We start from the raw sequence: 14,534 nt of genomic DNA, 5'->3' as shown, positions 1-14,534 counted from the left end.
TCTGATCCCCAGAGCTCTATCAAAAGGATCAAGGGAAATCTGTTACTTCTGGCCTTCTCTTTTGAGTCCCCAAATCTGTCTCTGTCACCTACAGAGATGTTCAATATATCTCCAAAGCAATTTCCAGCCAATAGATGCAACCTCCATTGTATGTGGGATAAACCAAAGTATGAAGAAGAGAGGCACAGGATTTGGAACAAACTGGATACTCCAATACTTCACTAGGTGTTTATTTCTGCTTTCATGACCCATCTCTGGCAAAAGCCTCATTCTGATCCCCTGGCCATCCCAAAGGAGCATCCATAGGGGTCCACTGTGATGGAACAGAACCACCTAAATCCTAGGAGTGTCACTTAAATACTAAAAATACTGTGTTTGGGAAATTTTTATCAGAGTTCTGATTTTAGTGTCCTGGAAGGACAGATAATTATACATACATGTGTTGGTACAAAGAAGTAAATAGATCCGCTTTCTTTATGTCATCCAAATTATCTTGTATATTCTGAATGGTTGAAGTATGTGTTCTCCTTACTCAGCTATTTTACCTCAATCCCAACATCCTGGATTTAATTTGTATCATTTAAAAGCTTTTATTTGGGGCACCTGAGTGGCTCAGTTGGTTAAGTGGCTTCTTTCAGCGAGGGTCATGATCTTGGGTTCATGGGATTGAGCCCCATGTCGGGCTCCCTGCTCAGTGGGGAGCCTGCTTCTCCTCCTCCCCCTCCCCACCTTTTGTGCTCTCTCTCAAACAAATGAATAATGAATAAGAAAAAAAAAAAAAAAGACAAACAAAAGCTTTTATTCATTCATTGAAAAATACAATGATTTGTTGAGTCCTTAACATGTGTCATGCTCTGAACCTTAAAACATAATTTAGCACATGAGAAACACATTTAAAGTATTATTTATAGGGACCATGACAAATGCTATTGATAATTGTAGCTGAAAAGGAAAACAGACATTATATGATGCTTGCAACTATATAAAAATGTGTCAGATCAGATATAGGACAAGGGAAAAGAAGACTGTTTTATCTTAGATGTGAGTGATTCTAGAAGATCTTTTCCTTAAAGATAGAACTTTTATTTCATAGCTTTAAGAACAAAACCCAAAAATAAATTCAAATATATATCACCATCCGAGCAAGATAATCCTGCATAATTCAAGTTATCAGAATATGCTCCTGTGTTCTTTACTTGTATACCTTCCATACCTAGCGTACAGTCTGGTGCATAAAGGTTTTGCCAATGTTTGTTGAACGAATTCAAGTTAATTCCAGCATGAGCATTATAGCTCCTTTACTAATTTGGAGTGACCACCTCATCAGTTGACCTGATTTTCACAGAGGCCTGTCTGGCATGTGCGTTGTAGCAGGCAACACTGTAACCAATCATTCTGTTCTCTTTGTATTATTTATAGGGATATTTTGCACCATTTCCCTCTGCACGTATGCTGCCAGCATCTCCTATGATTTGAACCGGCTCCCAAAGCTAATTTATAGCCTGCCTGATGATGTGGAACATGGCTACAGCTGGTCTATCTTTTGTGCCTGGTGTAGTTTAGGCTTTATTGTGGCAGCTGGAGGTCTCTGCATTGCTTATCCATTTATTAGCCGGACCAAGATTGCACATCTAAAGTCTGGCAGGGACTCCACGGTATGACTGTCCACACTGGAGGACAGTGGCCCATCCACAATGCAGACGGCTCCTGAGAGGAACGGAGTGGAGTTCAAGTCGGGATCCCAAGCACAAAACGGTCTTTTTACATTCCAACCTGTTGCCTGCCAGCCCTTTCTGGATGACTGATAGAAAAAAATCATGCAAAGCCTCCATACCTTTCTACGGACAAGACTACTGTGGATTCAAGTGCTTTAATGACTATCTATGCTTTGACTGTGAGATGGAGGGAGCGGTGCCATGGAACATTTCTAGGTTTAGAAAAAAGAGGAAATTGCAATGGAAAAAAAAATTTGTATGATTGCCATTTATTTCAGAAAGTTTGTATATAACAATTACCTGAGAGTCATTTCTATTTGCTAAAGGATTCATAACAAAGCGAGTATAATTTTCTTGTCATCGTTACACGCTTGTTCAGTTTGAATGCGGTATCTTTGGAACTTGTCCTGAGGGTGTCTTGTTGTGTCAGCACCAAATATTTGTGCATTATTCGTGGATGTTCTTTGTCAACAGGAAGATTCCCCTTCTGTTGCCTTATTTATTTATTTATTTATTTATTTATTTATTTTCAACGGGCGTCTCTTCTCTGTCTTCGTACTGGAATCCGGATCCTAAGGGAGACAGACCAACCGCGTAAGAGCTAATCCGTGACACTATGCAGTATTGTTCGATGTTTTACCTGTTGTTTAACCTCTGTCTCTTTCTGTTAACTGGATTTCTGCATTAAATGGCTGCCCTCTTGTTAACATGGGTGTGTCTTCTTTCAGTGGTGGGCGGATGGGTCTCCTTAGCTATGTGGACAGAGGGAAACTCTCTTGTGTTACTAAGACTCTTATGAAGTCTTACTAATTGCTTCATTTCAACTAGGTGGGTCATTAACCTACTGTTGATAAAAGATGTCATTTTCAAACTTCTTTGAAAACCTTACCTTGGTGTTCTAAGTTTTCTTCTTGCGCTTCGTTTTACCACCTGCTTGGTAATGGGCTAGTGCTAAGGATATATAGTTTCTCCTTTGTCCTTGGATCTCCTGGGGCAGTGGATTTCCATTTTGGCTGCACATGGAGAATCACCTAGTGAATTCCTCATCCACACCTGAACTGGGCCCCTCGTCAGGCCAATTGACTTGGGATGTCTGCAGCTGGACCCAGGCGTTGAGTATTTTTGAAACAACATCCTAGAAAGTTCAGATGTGCAGCTGGGATTGGGAGTCACTGTTCTGGGCCAGAGCCGCAGTAGTATCCTCCGCTGTTAATATTTATTTAGCACTTCCTGTGTCCCAGGAACTGGGCTATTTTTTTTTTTTTTTTTTTTTTTCCCCAGGTATGATTTCATTTAACCTTCTGGAAAGCTCTGTGAGACAGGAACAATGATTCCATTTTCGTGATAAGGAAGCTGAGGATCAGCCTTAGGCTGTTTGCTTCATTTTTTCTCAATCCTTTCCCCATGCCAGGGTATAGGACAAAAGTTAAAATCCTTCCATTGTGTCTCCTTATCTTTAAATAGACGGGTTGGCACCAGCTAACTTCTCAGCTTTTTCTTTCTTTCTTTTTTTTTTTTTTTTTTTTTTGAGATTTTATTTATTTATTTGACAGAGATCACAAGTAGGCAGAGAGAGAGGAGGAAGCAGGCTCCCTGCCGAGCAGAGAGCCCGATGTGGGGCTCGATCCCAGGACCCTGGGATCATGACCTGACCCGAAAGCAGAGGCTTCAACCCACTGAGCCACCCAGGTGCCCCCCAGCTTTTCCTTTTAACTCCAACCTTGTCCTGTTCCCTACACACATGGTGTGCTGAATAGAGATGCTCTGTAGAATTAGGGAAGGTGCCACATCCAGAAGTAAGACATTGTTTCAGATTTTAAATTCGTGAAAGATGCACTTTTCCTTTGTTATAAAAACTGATTTGGAACTTAAGAAAGGGGAACGATAATGAAATCCACCCCTTCCTGCACCCCTCCCCCACAAATAAAGCCTGACTTGTAAATGACAGTGTCCACATATTGTCACGTGAGCCTTTTCAGAGAGGTTCAGTGATTCCGGTGACCACACAAGCTCCCGAGACCCGTGGAGAGACTCCTCAGCAATCTCTCAGGTCTGTTTAATAAACCCATCCCTCAGGGTGAGATCAGAGACATATAGAAAGGGGCATTATTTTCATTTATTACTTATGTGGGAAATTCTCAAAGCAGGAGAGCTGTTTCTTTGAAGTCTTCTTTAAAGATCCCCATAGAGAATGTCAAGACTCTTCAACATTTATATTCCAACCACCAAAGCAGTGTCTGAGTGAGTGACTTTTGAAGTTTCCGAGAAGCTTCCTAGGGATTTGAGGTGAGAATGGAAGAAAGCCTCGGAGTGACAGAAGGTTGAAGGGTTCACACACCAGAAAGGTGCCCAGAAGCCAGGGGAGTTCAGTTACATTCAAACTTGGGTTGGCAAAAGCAGCCTCCCTGCCTTCCAGCCTAAGTGAGCTCAGAGCAAGGAGTGCTGTGCCCAATGTTCCTTGCTTTCTATTTACTGTCATTGAAGAGTGAGCAAATGTTGCCAAAGTCAGGCATTGTGTCCCCACCCATGGGCTTCTCCAGGAGGTGTTTTCTTCACCGGCTTATGAATGAAGGATGATGGAAACGGCCGCTCACTACTGCATGGAGCAGAGTAATTTATTGAGACAATCTGTTTGTTCTTAAGTTCTCTCTGTCCCACTTCTACATGCATGTCATGCCCAGACTGTATTACTTTGCCTCGGAGATTTTTCTACAAGGCAGAAAGCAGAGGTGGTTGAGATTGAGAAATGCAGGGGATCTAGAGGGGAGGACAGGCTCAGGACTGAGGTTGGGGACTTCGAGCGCTCAGGGGCATCCCAGAGGCTGAAAGAGAAATTCATGGCAACCATGTGATTAGCTGGGCCCCACACTCCCTAAAGGCATCAGGACCACAGAGAGGATGTCTGTGTGGGGCTTCCAGGGAAACTAAAGCCCTTGGAACAATGGCCTTCTCACTGGTAGCCAGTCTGACCCTTGGAAGGCTCAAGGATTTTGGCACAACTGTGCGTGAATATCCCCAACAGTGAGTGAGGGCCAATTTCCTCCCAGTCCTGCAAGATAGGGCTGGGAAGTGTATTTACAGAACACTTGGGATTATAGACTAAAGTCATGTCCATCTGTCATTGATAGACAACGTACACCAAAAAAGAGAGCTTCATTCAAAACCTGGATTAGATCATCATAAGCCCTACAGCCCCCTCCTTTTAACAATGTTGTCCTTGGTTTACTGGCAATGTTAGAACAATTGTAGCTCACTCTGAGGGAACCCTAACCCCTCTCACTGGAGTACATGGACCCTTTATAGTCCACGATGTAGGAAACTTACAGAGAATGTAATTTCTCCATAAAAGTCACTATATCTTTCAAGAAATATTTATTGAGTGTCTACTAGGGGCCGAGCACTATTCTAGGCCCTTAGGAAACATCAATGGAAGAGAACAAAGGTTCTGGAAACAAAACACAAACAAGACACAGTTTATACCCTGGTAGTAAAATGCAATAAAGTACAAGTAAAATTCTAGTAAAATGCAGTAAAGTACAAGTAAAAATTAAAGTCACCCTTTTAAGCCCCAAATGATTTCCTAAGTCCAGGATTAAAGTGATTCCATACAGTGACTAAAATAAGTTTCTTTTGAATTATACTTTCATTGGCTGTGCATTTCACTTCATATCATTCTTAATTGAATCTATCCTCAGTTACACAAAAAGTAACATTATTACTTGCAGGGGAGTGTCCTCTCAAAGATTTCCCATTTGAAATTTATACCTGAGAACAACTAAAGGTGGACTGTCCAGGTAGACCTCAATTACCTGAGCTAAGGAACCCAGGTTCTTGGACTTTCAAGGTTACCTGGGCTAAAGATGAAGACGAATCTAGGATCCTTGAGACTCAGAAGGCCACAAGGTCAAGGTGAGCTACCCAGGGAAGGTCACTGGCTCCGTCTTTGCTCAGGCTGTTTCCACTACTGGGGACTCCCACTCCCACTCTGCCAGGCTCAGGCTGATTTTTCCTTGTGTGTCAGCTTCCATACAACCCTTCTGAAGCCTGCCTGTCGCTCGTTACACTCTGCATGGTAATCACTTATTCACCCCTACCTGGGTATAAACTGTGCCTTGTTTGTGTTGTGCTGGCAGCGCTCTGCCTAGGAACGCAGTCGGTGCTCCTAAATCTTTGCCAAATAAATGCATGAATTCAGATCACAAAGATAAACTTTCTTCTTCCCTGGACAGAAGTGACTCCCTCAGCACCAATTGTAGGGAGCCCATCAAAAAATATATGGTAGTATAATAGGTTAAATGAAATGAGACTATAGCTTGGCAAGCAAGTAAGCCTCATTAGAATAATTAAAGGGACTATTAACCAAAACTAGCCCAGACATAACTTGAAATGTGTTATGAACTAAGTACTATGGAACATTTATTTGATGGCTCAAACAGTATTAAGTTAGTAACCTCAATATGGTTCTACACCTCCATTTAAAGCTTTCCCATTTATGTGCAGGTATGTTTTAAATCTCTAATTAGAATTCTGAAAGAAATGCTTCAAATGTGACTTCCTTTGAATGCAAACAGCTATACTGACCAAGAGCCCTTTTAAAATTGTATTAGTTGAGTTTCTCCAGGACCCTATCCTAGGACTGGAAGGAGAGGAAATTCTTCTTGCTGTAGGACAACCACAAATGCTTGAAGAGACTCAAGGTACCCTATCACAGTGGGAATTTGCCTGTCAATATACTCCCTGCCCATATGCAACCTGTATTTTGCTAATCTTCAAGGCAGGATTTCTATTTATTCTAAAATGTATTAGCATGTATCTTCTTATAGCTTCCATAAAAGGAAAACAAATTGGTTGGCTGTAAGATACTTTCCTGTTCCTATTTCCTGTTCTTTTCCCCTATCAGCATGTATGGTAAAATACTGCCTGCTCTCTGCTGTCCTGGGCAGTGCTTGGGCCTCTCTGTGGACAGGGGCAGAGAGACCAGGGCGCTAGAGAGGTGAGAACAAGGGGGCAGTGGAGCTGATGAGAATGTAGAGATAGGGCAGAGCTGTGCTGGCTGCCCGGAGGAGGCTGGGTTTTACTCTGGCTGTAGAAGGCAATGAGAGTTTAATCACATCACAGGGATGTGATGTGACTGTCATTTTAAAATGTGAGTATTGCTGCTGGATGGAAGATGGATTGGAAAAAGCAAGTGGAGGTGGAGAAGACAGTTGAAGAGAAGAGTGTGGCAGGAATCCAGGAGACACAGTGGTGATCTGGACCCAAAGGTGGCCATGAAGATGGAGACAAGAGGGTGGATATACTTCAGAGATGGAGTTGACAGGACCTGCTAGTAAAGGGGATGGAGAGGAGAAAGAAAAAGACATTATCAAGGATGGCAACTAAGCAGTTTTCAGAGTTAGGTCATTTACTAAGGAATTCTTGTATCAAAGGGGAATAAAGGGTGGATGGAGCGTACCTGGATGGCTCAGTCGGTTGAGTGTCTGCCCTAGGCTTGGGTCGTGATCCCGGATGGGATCAAGCCCAGCATTGGCCTCCCTGCTCAGTGAGGAGTCTGCTTCTCTCTCTCCCACTTCCCCTGTTTGTGCCTTCTCTCTCTCTCTCTCAAATAAAAAAAAAGAAAATCTTTTTTTTTAAAAAACCCAACCAAAACAAAAGGGAGGGTAGGATTTGAAATGGGGGGAAGATACTAAGTGTCATGGTAAACCCAGTGTCACACAAGATGGCGGTTATCCTTAACTGAGTAGAGCCCAGGACTGAAAAGCTTTAGGTAAGAATATGGTCCAGTGACCCCAGTGTACCTTCTCCCTAACTGATCCAACTGCCAGCTTCCTCCTCTTTAATTTCTAGTTGTTCTCTGGAAGCTGTTTATGCCAGCTGTACTGCTCAGTTTGAGTGTGAATTTTGTCAATTAATGGTGACTGCAAAGATTCCGATCCAGCCACAAGGGGAATGCATGTAGTGATTGTGAGTTAATGGAAGAGACAGATGTCACCCACTAGCTTCCTCAGCTCACATCATACCTGGTAGACTATTGGCCATGCTTCCTGTCATGTGTTAAGGCTGCCATTGCCAACATTCACAAGATGCCCTGTGATCTGGTCATTTTGGATGACCAAGACCTTGATGACATCACTGCCTTGAGTGTGGGTTGTGAGGATGGATGAACTGTAGCCTCAAATTCTTAAGACATGTCCTCAATCTATACAGGACCTTATGGGTAAATTCCCTCAATAGTTGCATAGATGTGCAGTGACATCCTCTGGGAATTCTGGAAAGTACATTGAAAGCTTGCTAGAACAGGTTCACGGAGAATCCACTCTATCTGGACAAGAAGGGCCTGGGACTCCTTTGACTACCTTCCCAGAACACAATAGGTACCTCACAATCACAGCCAGATGTCAAGGTGGGGGTGTTTAGTTCTTGAATCATAGAACACCTTTTATTTGTATCCTTGTGGCTTTGCCAGTGAGTCAAGTTGGCTGTGAGGAACACATAAACCCTTTAGAAGAAACTTGCCTGAACTGAACTTCACTAGGCGGTGGCTTTGGCGGGCTTCAAACTCATTCACCACACGGAAAACACACCATCTCATCACATCGGTTGACACTGTTAAGCTTATAAGAGCACAAAAGGAACCCAGAAATCTGCAAAGATTGTTGTGGTTTTCTCATTTCTCCCAAAGCTTGTATTATTTCTGGACTCTATTGGTACTCAAAAAACCAACTCTGCTTTTCAAGCACTTGATTCCAAAAGAATGGTGCTGGAGTCCCATTCCCTTCGGTTCAGAGGGTTCCTACATTCTTCTAAATGTTAGATATAAATAAGAAGTGGAAAAGACAGCTCTGACTCTCAGAATCCTCTCCAGTCCTGTCTCTTGGCGTTGGTGAGATGCTAAGTGTAAGGATGAGTCAGCCTTTCCTTAGTGACGGGCCATCTTCTTTATGACCTCTGTCTTATTGTTAGTGCCTCTACTTTATGGATGGAGAAACTAGGGCTCATAGAAGTTCAATAACCTTCCCCTAAGATACTAAGTGGTGGAGCTAAGCTTTAGATTCTGGTCTTTTTACTCCCAAGTCGTGATTCCTTCCACTTTCCCGCATAGCATTCTCATCGTGCCCAAGACCCAACACATACACTAATCGTGCCTCTCTAACCATATCTGAGCTTTCCCCCCAAGATTTTTATACATCTAGATTAACATTCCCTCATGGATTTTGTGGTTGCACTTGGAAGTTACTGCTCTGCAGTTTTTAAAGTTTATTTATCTTTTTTTTTTTTTTTTTTTTTTTTTTTAGAAATCTCTCCATCCAACACAGAGCTTGAACTCACAACCCTGAGATCAAGTGTCACATGCTTTTCCAACTGAGCCAGCCAGGTGCACCCACTCTGCAGTTTTCAGTCAACGAGCTACATTTCTAAACCAGAGCACATACTGCCCTTTGTAATTCTGTAAAGAATGCCAGACCTATTTTTATAAGCACAGAACCTCTCTTTACTGATTGACCTTCAGGAGCCCCTGTCTTTGGCAGTAGCCTAAAGGTATGACAGCAATTTTAATTACCTTCCTGGCACTCCCCCCACGGAACATTCTGAGAAATTCCCATGTCACCAGGGCTGCTCAAAGATTAATATTTAAGTGGGGTAGATCCTCCTTACTTTGTCCTGTGAAAGCATCCCTGGTGACTTTTTGAAAATTATTCAATGAAAGCAATTACTCCAAAAAGAAAGCTAGCTAGTCTTGTAGTTAGAGACAGGCTAGGAACTCCGAGACTCAGGACTTCTAGTCCTTATTTCCTGACTCTGTAGCTGTGAGCTCCTGAAAGTCAGTCATCTCTCCTGGGCCTCTGGAGACATTCAGGAGCTGATGGGCTTTCCAGGGACACGGGCAAGGCCACACGTGTAACATGCCCATGAAATACTTTCAACGCTTTTGCAAACTTTTCTATTCTTTTCCAAGTTGAATGTAAACTCGTCCTTTGTAATGTGAACTGATTTTAAATTAAAAGCACAGCGTGTAGATGACTCCAATAATGCAATGAAGCTATCTGATGCTGTGTCAATAGAAGGCTATCTTCCCAGCTTCTTAGTACACATCAAGGAGGGCACTTCGTGTTTCTCTTCTCTTTGAGGGGTTGGTCCCTGCGCAGCAACTTCAAAATAAATGTCAAGACGGCCTTGGGAGGAATGTGGAAGCTCTGGCTGTCATCCCTGTTGACAGTAGAGGAAACAGATTTCGAGCCTGAACCTAACGTCTCTCCGCCAGTGTCTGGCAAGGTGTCTAAGTCCCCAGAAAGTGAGATCTGTAGGTTTTGAGGCCCACGTGTCTAAGGATCTGTGTTCCTGCAAACATGTCGATGAAGCACTAGTCTCTGCTTTATATGCCTCTGTGGTGACTATGGTAAATTGCTATCATGCCAACATGTTTCTCAAATAAAATGGTCTTCGGAATTGAAATTAAACCAACTGTGAAAGGTAATCTGGGGGACATAACACAAGTGATTAATGCAGTATTGATCCAAAGGCTGAGCCGGTTCTTAAACAAAGGGTTTTCCAAATAAAGTAACAGTTTAAAGAGGGTTCACGGGAGTGGGAAATGGTTTCCAAGAGAATTGAAGCAACATGAGGGAAGAATGTGGGAGGCGGGTGAGGCGGGTTGAAGGGCAGAGCCACGAGAGCCACGTGGAGCCACGTGGAACCACACCAAGCAGGACATGTGGACACCCTCTTCCCTCCTCCCTTGTCCAAAATACCAGCTCTTCTGCAGGGAGCCAGATGAGTGAAGAATGCAATGGGTTAAGATGGAAGTTAGTGTGTAATTTCATCATTTTTAAAGCAATCGGCCTGTGGGTCTGTGATACGCCTACATAATCAAGAAGGGTGTCACAGAAAATGTCAAGCTTTTACCTAGGAACGACCGAGCAGCTGGTTCTGTGTTGCATGATTCCATACATCCCCCTGTCAGGAAGGAAAAAAAGAAAAAAAAAAGAAAATCTTCCTTCGGGATGTAACAGTCAACATTTTTTCTTTTTTTTCCTTCGTGACATTGGAATGCACGGGTTTGAGGGAGCGAAGGGGAGCTGGGTCCAGCATCCTGGAACTTTCTGGCTTAGTTCACTTAGTTGGCAGACGACCTCGAAAAGTAACCTGCGTGTGGTCATCTGTTTCTCAGATCTATACCGAGGGACTGGTATGTGCCAGAGACTGACTTCTGGGCGGGGGATCATCAGTGAGATCAACAAAGCCATTCCCTTCAGGAGCTGGAGAGACAGACAGCAAGCAGACACGTCTCCTGTGCTGGAGGGAAGTGCTATGAAGAGAAATGGAGCTGGTGAGGTGGTGGCTTGTTGTGACAAGGAAGCCAGGGATGGCCTTGCTGACAGGGGGGCACTGGAGCAGAGATCCTGAATAATGCAGGTGTGGGAGGAAATGCCCCTGGAGAGAGGACAGGTAGTGCAAAGGCCTGAAATGGGACAAAGCCTTGCATATTCCAGAGTCAGTAAGGGAGGCAGGACACAAGAGGCAGAGTTAGAGAGGAGGTTAGAGTGCATCTCAGGACACCAGGTCAAATGAAAAGTCGTTGGAGGCTTTTGAGCAGGAGAATGGTATAATCCAACTTCAACACAAATAAAAACAAAAAACTTCTGGCTCAGTGAATTAATTTTCCTTGGTTTCCATGTCAATATCAAGAGGCTGGTGCTGGGCATTTGGGACATACAGGCAGACCACATCGTTAATATGCCCACTCTTCCAAGATGAATTCAATCTCTAATAGCATGGAGGTATCTGGGGCAGAGTCACAAATGGGTGTCAGAAGCATGACCACGAAGTAGAAATAATGAGTAAGAGGGAGGGGGACCTGGAGTAATTGCGCTCCTTTGTTACACCCCCGAGGAAAATGTTACTTGCTGAAGGAACTTGATGAAAACTGACAATATTAAATGATTATGGCATTCAGATGGCAAAATTATACTTCAGATCACATGACTCTCTCGAACATAATAAAGTCATGGAATTTAACTGAAAGACAAAGAAAGCTGAGCTCTTCTTGTACCTAGGCATGTTTTCAGTTGTTTTAAATTCCCAAGTCCTTTGCTTGTCACTCAAACATTTCCCTGCATTTCCTTCATCTTTTTCCGTGGAGCTTTTCCAGAGAGTGGTTTCATCCTTCCATTTCCAGAGGCTAAGACAGCTTTCTCTCCAACACTCTGACTTCTGGCTGGTGCCCCCCACCCGCCCCTGACCTGCCTCCTTCCCGATTGCTGTCAAGGCAGCTTTTCAGGCAAGGCCAGTCTACCAAGGAGCATCCCTGAAGCCTGACACATAATAAGTACTCAGTCAACGCTTGATAGCTCAGTGAATGAAGGAGTAGATGAGAGAGTGAAAGAATTGGAAAATAGAAAAAGCTACACTCCATACACCATAGGATATAGTATTGGTATAACATGCATAAAATTCTCCCTTGAGATTTCTTAATGACCAGGATTTTGCATCTCACCTAATTTTAGTACAAAATCTTTCCTGCATAGCTCTTTGAACAATCATTTACCTTATATCCAAGTGAGTGGTTCCTCTTGAAAGTTTACATATATTTTGAAAGATTTTATTTATAGTTTGTCAGAGAGCAGGAGAGAGAGCACAAGCAGGGGGAGCGGTAGGCAGAGGGAGAAACAGGCTTCCCACTGAGCAGGGAGATCCACCTGGGACTCCCGGAATCCTGGGATCATGACCCGAGGAGAAGGCAGGTGCTTAACTGACTGAACCCCCCAGGCATCCCAAAAGTTAATATATTTTGAGTCCCCAATGAGCCTTAGCTTTCTAGGTCATAGAGGAAGTAGGTGTCTCCCTGACAGCTGTCTCTTGCTTTCTGAGTGTCCCTTTGATTCACTATCCTCAGAATCACAAGCATTTATTTCCTCCCCTCCAGCAGGAGCCAGTACAATTTAGTTCAAACAATATTAATCGTTCTTATGTGCCACACCCTGTGCCAAAGGTGGGGAAAATACTATAAAATGCTCCAACTAGAAGATAATCTCAAATTTTGGAAAATCCTCAAAAAGCTGTATTGCCTTATGCATTTGATATTAAAGATGCTTTAGCGAAACCCAGAACTGTGATTTAATTCTGTGAAATACACTAAGATAATTAGAACCACGGCCTCTGATGATCTCTGATGCTGTCATTCAAGTTACTGAAGAAACACATTTTTCTGTCATTTGCTGCGTCTTGGTTATACACACAAAGATGTCCACCCCCTCATGTATTTTTTCCTCTGAAAGATGAAAGCAAGGCTTCAGAACAGAGCAAAAAAGACCGTATTGTTCAAAATCGTTGAGGCCAAAACAGTAAACATTGAGACCTGGAAAATATGGCGAAAGGGAAAATGCGAACTATACAGAAACCCTCCAGTGAGATTGACACATACAGAGGCTGCACAACACGAGCGTGCTTAGAAACCTAGGTGTGCAGGATGGGGTTCCCAGGTGCGATCAACAGTCCACTTTAGGTAGTTTAGAAGAAAAGGAGTTCATTTTGGGGTGCCTGGGTGGCTCAGTGGGTTAAGCCTCTGCCTTCAGCTCGGGTCATGATCTCGGGGTCCTGGGATCAAGCCCAACATTGGGCTCTCTGCTCAGCAGGGAGCCTGCTCCCCACCCCCCGCCCCGCATCTCTGCCTACTTGTGATCTCTGTCAAATAAATAAATAAAATTAAAATTAATAAATATAAAATTATATATATATAAATATAAAATAAATTTAAAAAAAAGAGAAGGAGTTTATTTTAAAATAATTAAGGTGCTCAAGAGGGCCAAAAAATGTGTCTGGTTGACCATACAACCAGGAACACCAGGCAAACCCCATGAGGGGATTGTTGCCACAATGAGCCCCGGCAGCCTCTGCTGGACGTTCACGCCGCACCTGGCACCCCTGATGGTGGACCCTGAATGCTGCCCTCTGTCCCTGCTGACCTTTGAGACCCCATGTTTATTCTGCCACCCTTCCAGAAAGCGGGTTCTATTTTGGTTGCCTGCTTAATTAGAGGTGATACGGTAATACGTACCCCCTTCCCCTCTCCCCCATTGGTCTCTTTACTCCGATTTTGGGAGAAAGAGCTCCATCTATCGGTCAGCGGGTCACAGCACACACGGCGCCCGGCAGGGAGGGGTGATTTCTCTCTGCCAGCCCAGAGGGTAGCTCACGCCACTCCGCCACTCCGTTCCGGTGGTGGCGAACTTGGTGAGAAAACCCAAGAGCCTAGGCCTGTGGTCTCACTTCCATCTCTGTAACTGATCTCTGGTGGGAAGCACTGTGGCGCGTAGGGGAGTTTGGTAAATCCACGGGAGGTGCCGCTGCCTGGAGAATCCAAGTCTAGGATGAGCAGTTGTTCCCGCCATTACATGTATCATTACATCCGCTGGGTCACGAGGATAAACACGCAGAGCTGCTCACAGCGGGCCTGGACCAGCTGAAGGGCCCTCCCTTGCAGGAAGCCTCCATTAAAAGTAAATGAGTCAGAGCAACAAATCCAAAGGTGCCATAGATTGCCTTTGGATACCAAGGAATTTCATCAAGCATCTGTGCCTCTTTCTTAACAGCACTAATAGCTGCAGTTCTTACAAAGGAATCGCTGCTTTTGTTGGGCCATTTTGGTAGGAATGGGGAGGTGGGGGGAGCCTGAGGTAGACGGGGTCTTAGTCCTCCGATAACAGTCACCCTTACTCCATGGTTTGGGAGCCATTGTCGAGATTCTGCATTTGCTCAGGGCACCGTTCCAGGTGTAGAGTCAGGATCTGGGGAAATTATCACATAGTTTTTCACTGAGAA

The 14,534-nt window shown here is 43.9% G+C and overlaps 1 protein-coding gene across 3 annotated transcripts in view; it reads left to right on the top strand.

The window, feature by feature from the left end:
• Window positions 1–9,310, top strand: part of TMEM178A (transmembrane protein 178A) — a 56,299-nt gene extending 46,989 nt beyond the window's left edge. For 2 of the 3 annotated variants that reach the window (XM_059188511.1, XM_059188513.1), the window contains exon 4: window positions 1,420–2,422. In XM_059188511.1, the coding sequence (XP_059044494.1) occupies window positions 1,420–1,661 (242 nt within the window). In that variant the 3' untranslated portion in view covers window positions 1,662–2,422. Of the gene's footprint in view, window positions 1–1,419; window positions 2,423–9,010 lie in introns of those variants that run through there. The other variant, XM_059188512.1, reaches the window with a different exon arrangement.
• Window positions 9,311–14,534: the final 5,224 nt, after the last annotated feature.

Source organism: Mustela lutreola, chromosome 9 (genome assembly GCF_030435805.1).
Source record: "Mustela lutreola isolate mMusLut2 chromosome 9, mMusLut2.pri, whole genome shotgun sequence".
NCBI lineage: Eukaryota > Metazoa > Chordata > Mammalia > Carnivora > Mustelidae > Mustela > Mustela lutreola.
This window is presented reverse-complemented; position numbering and strand designations above follow the sequence as displayed.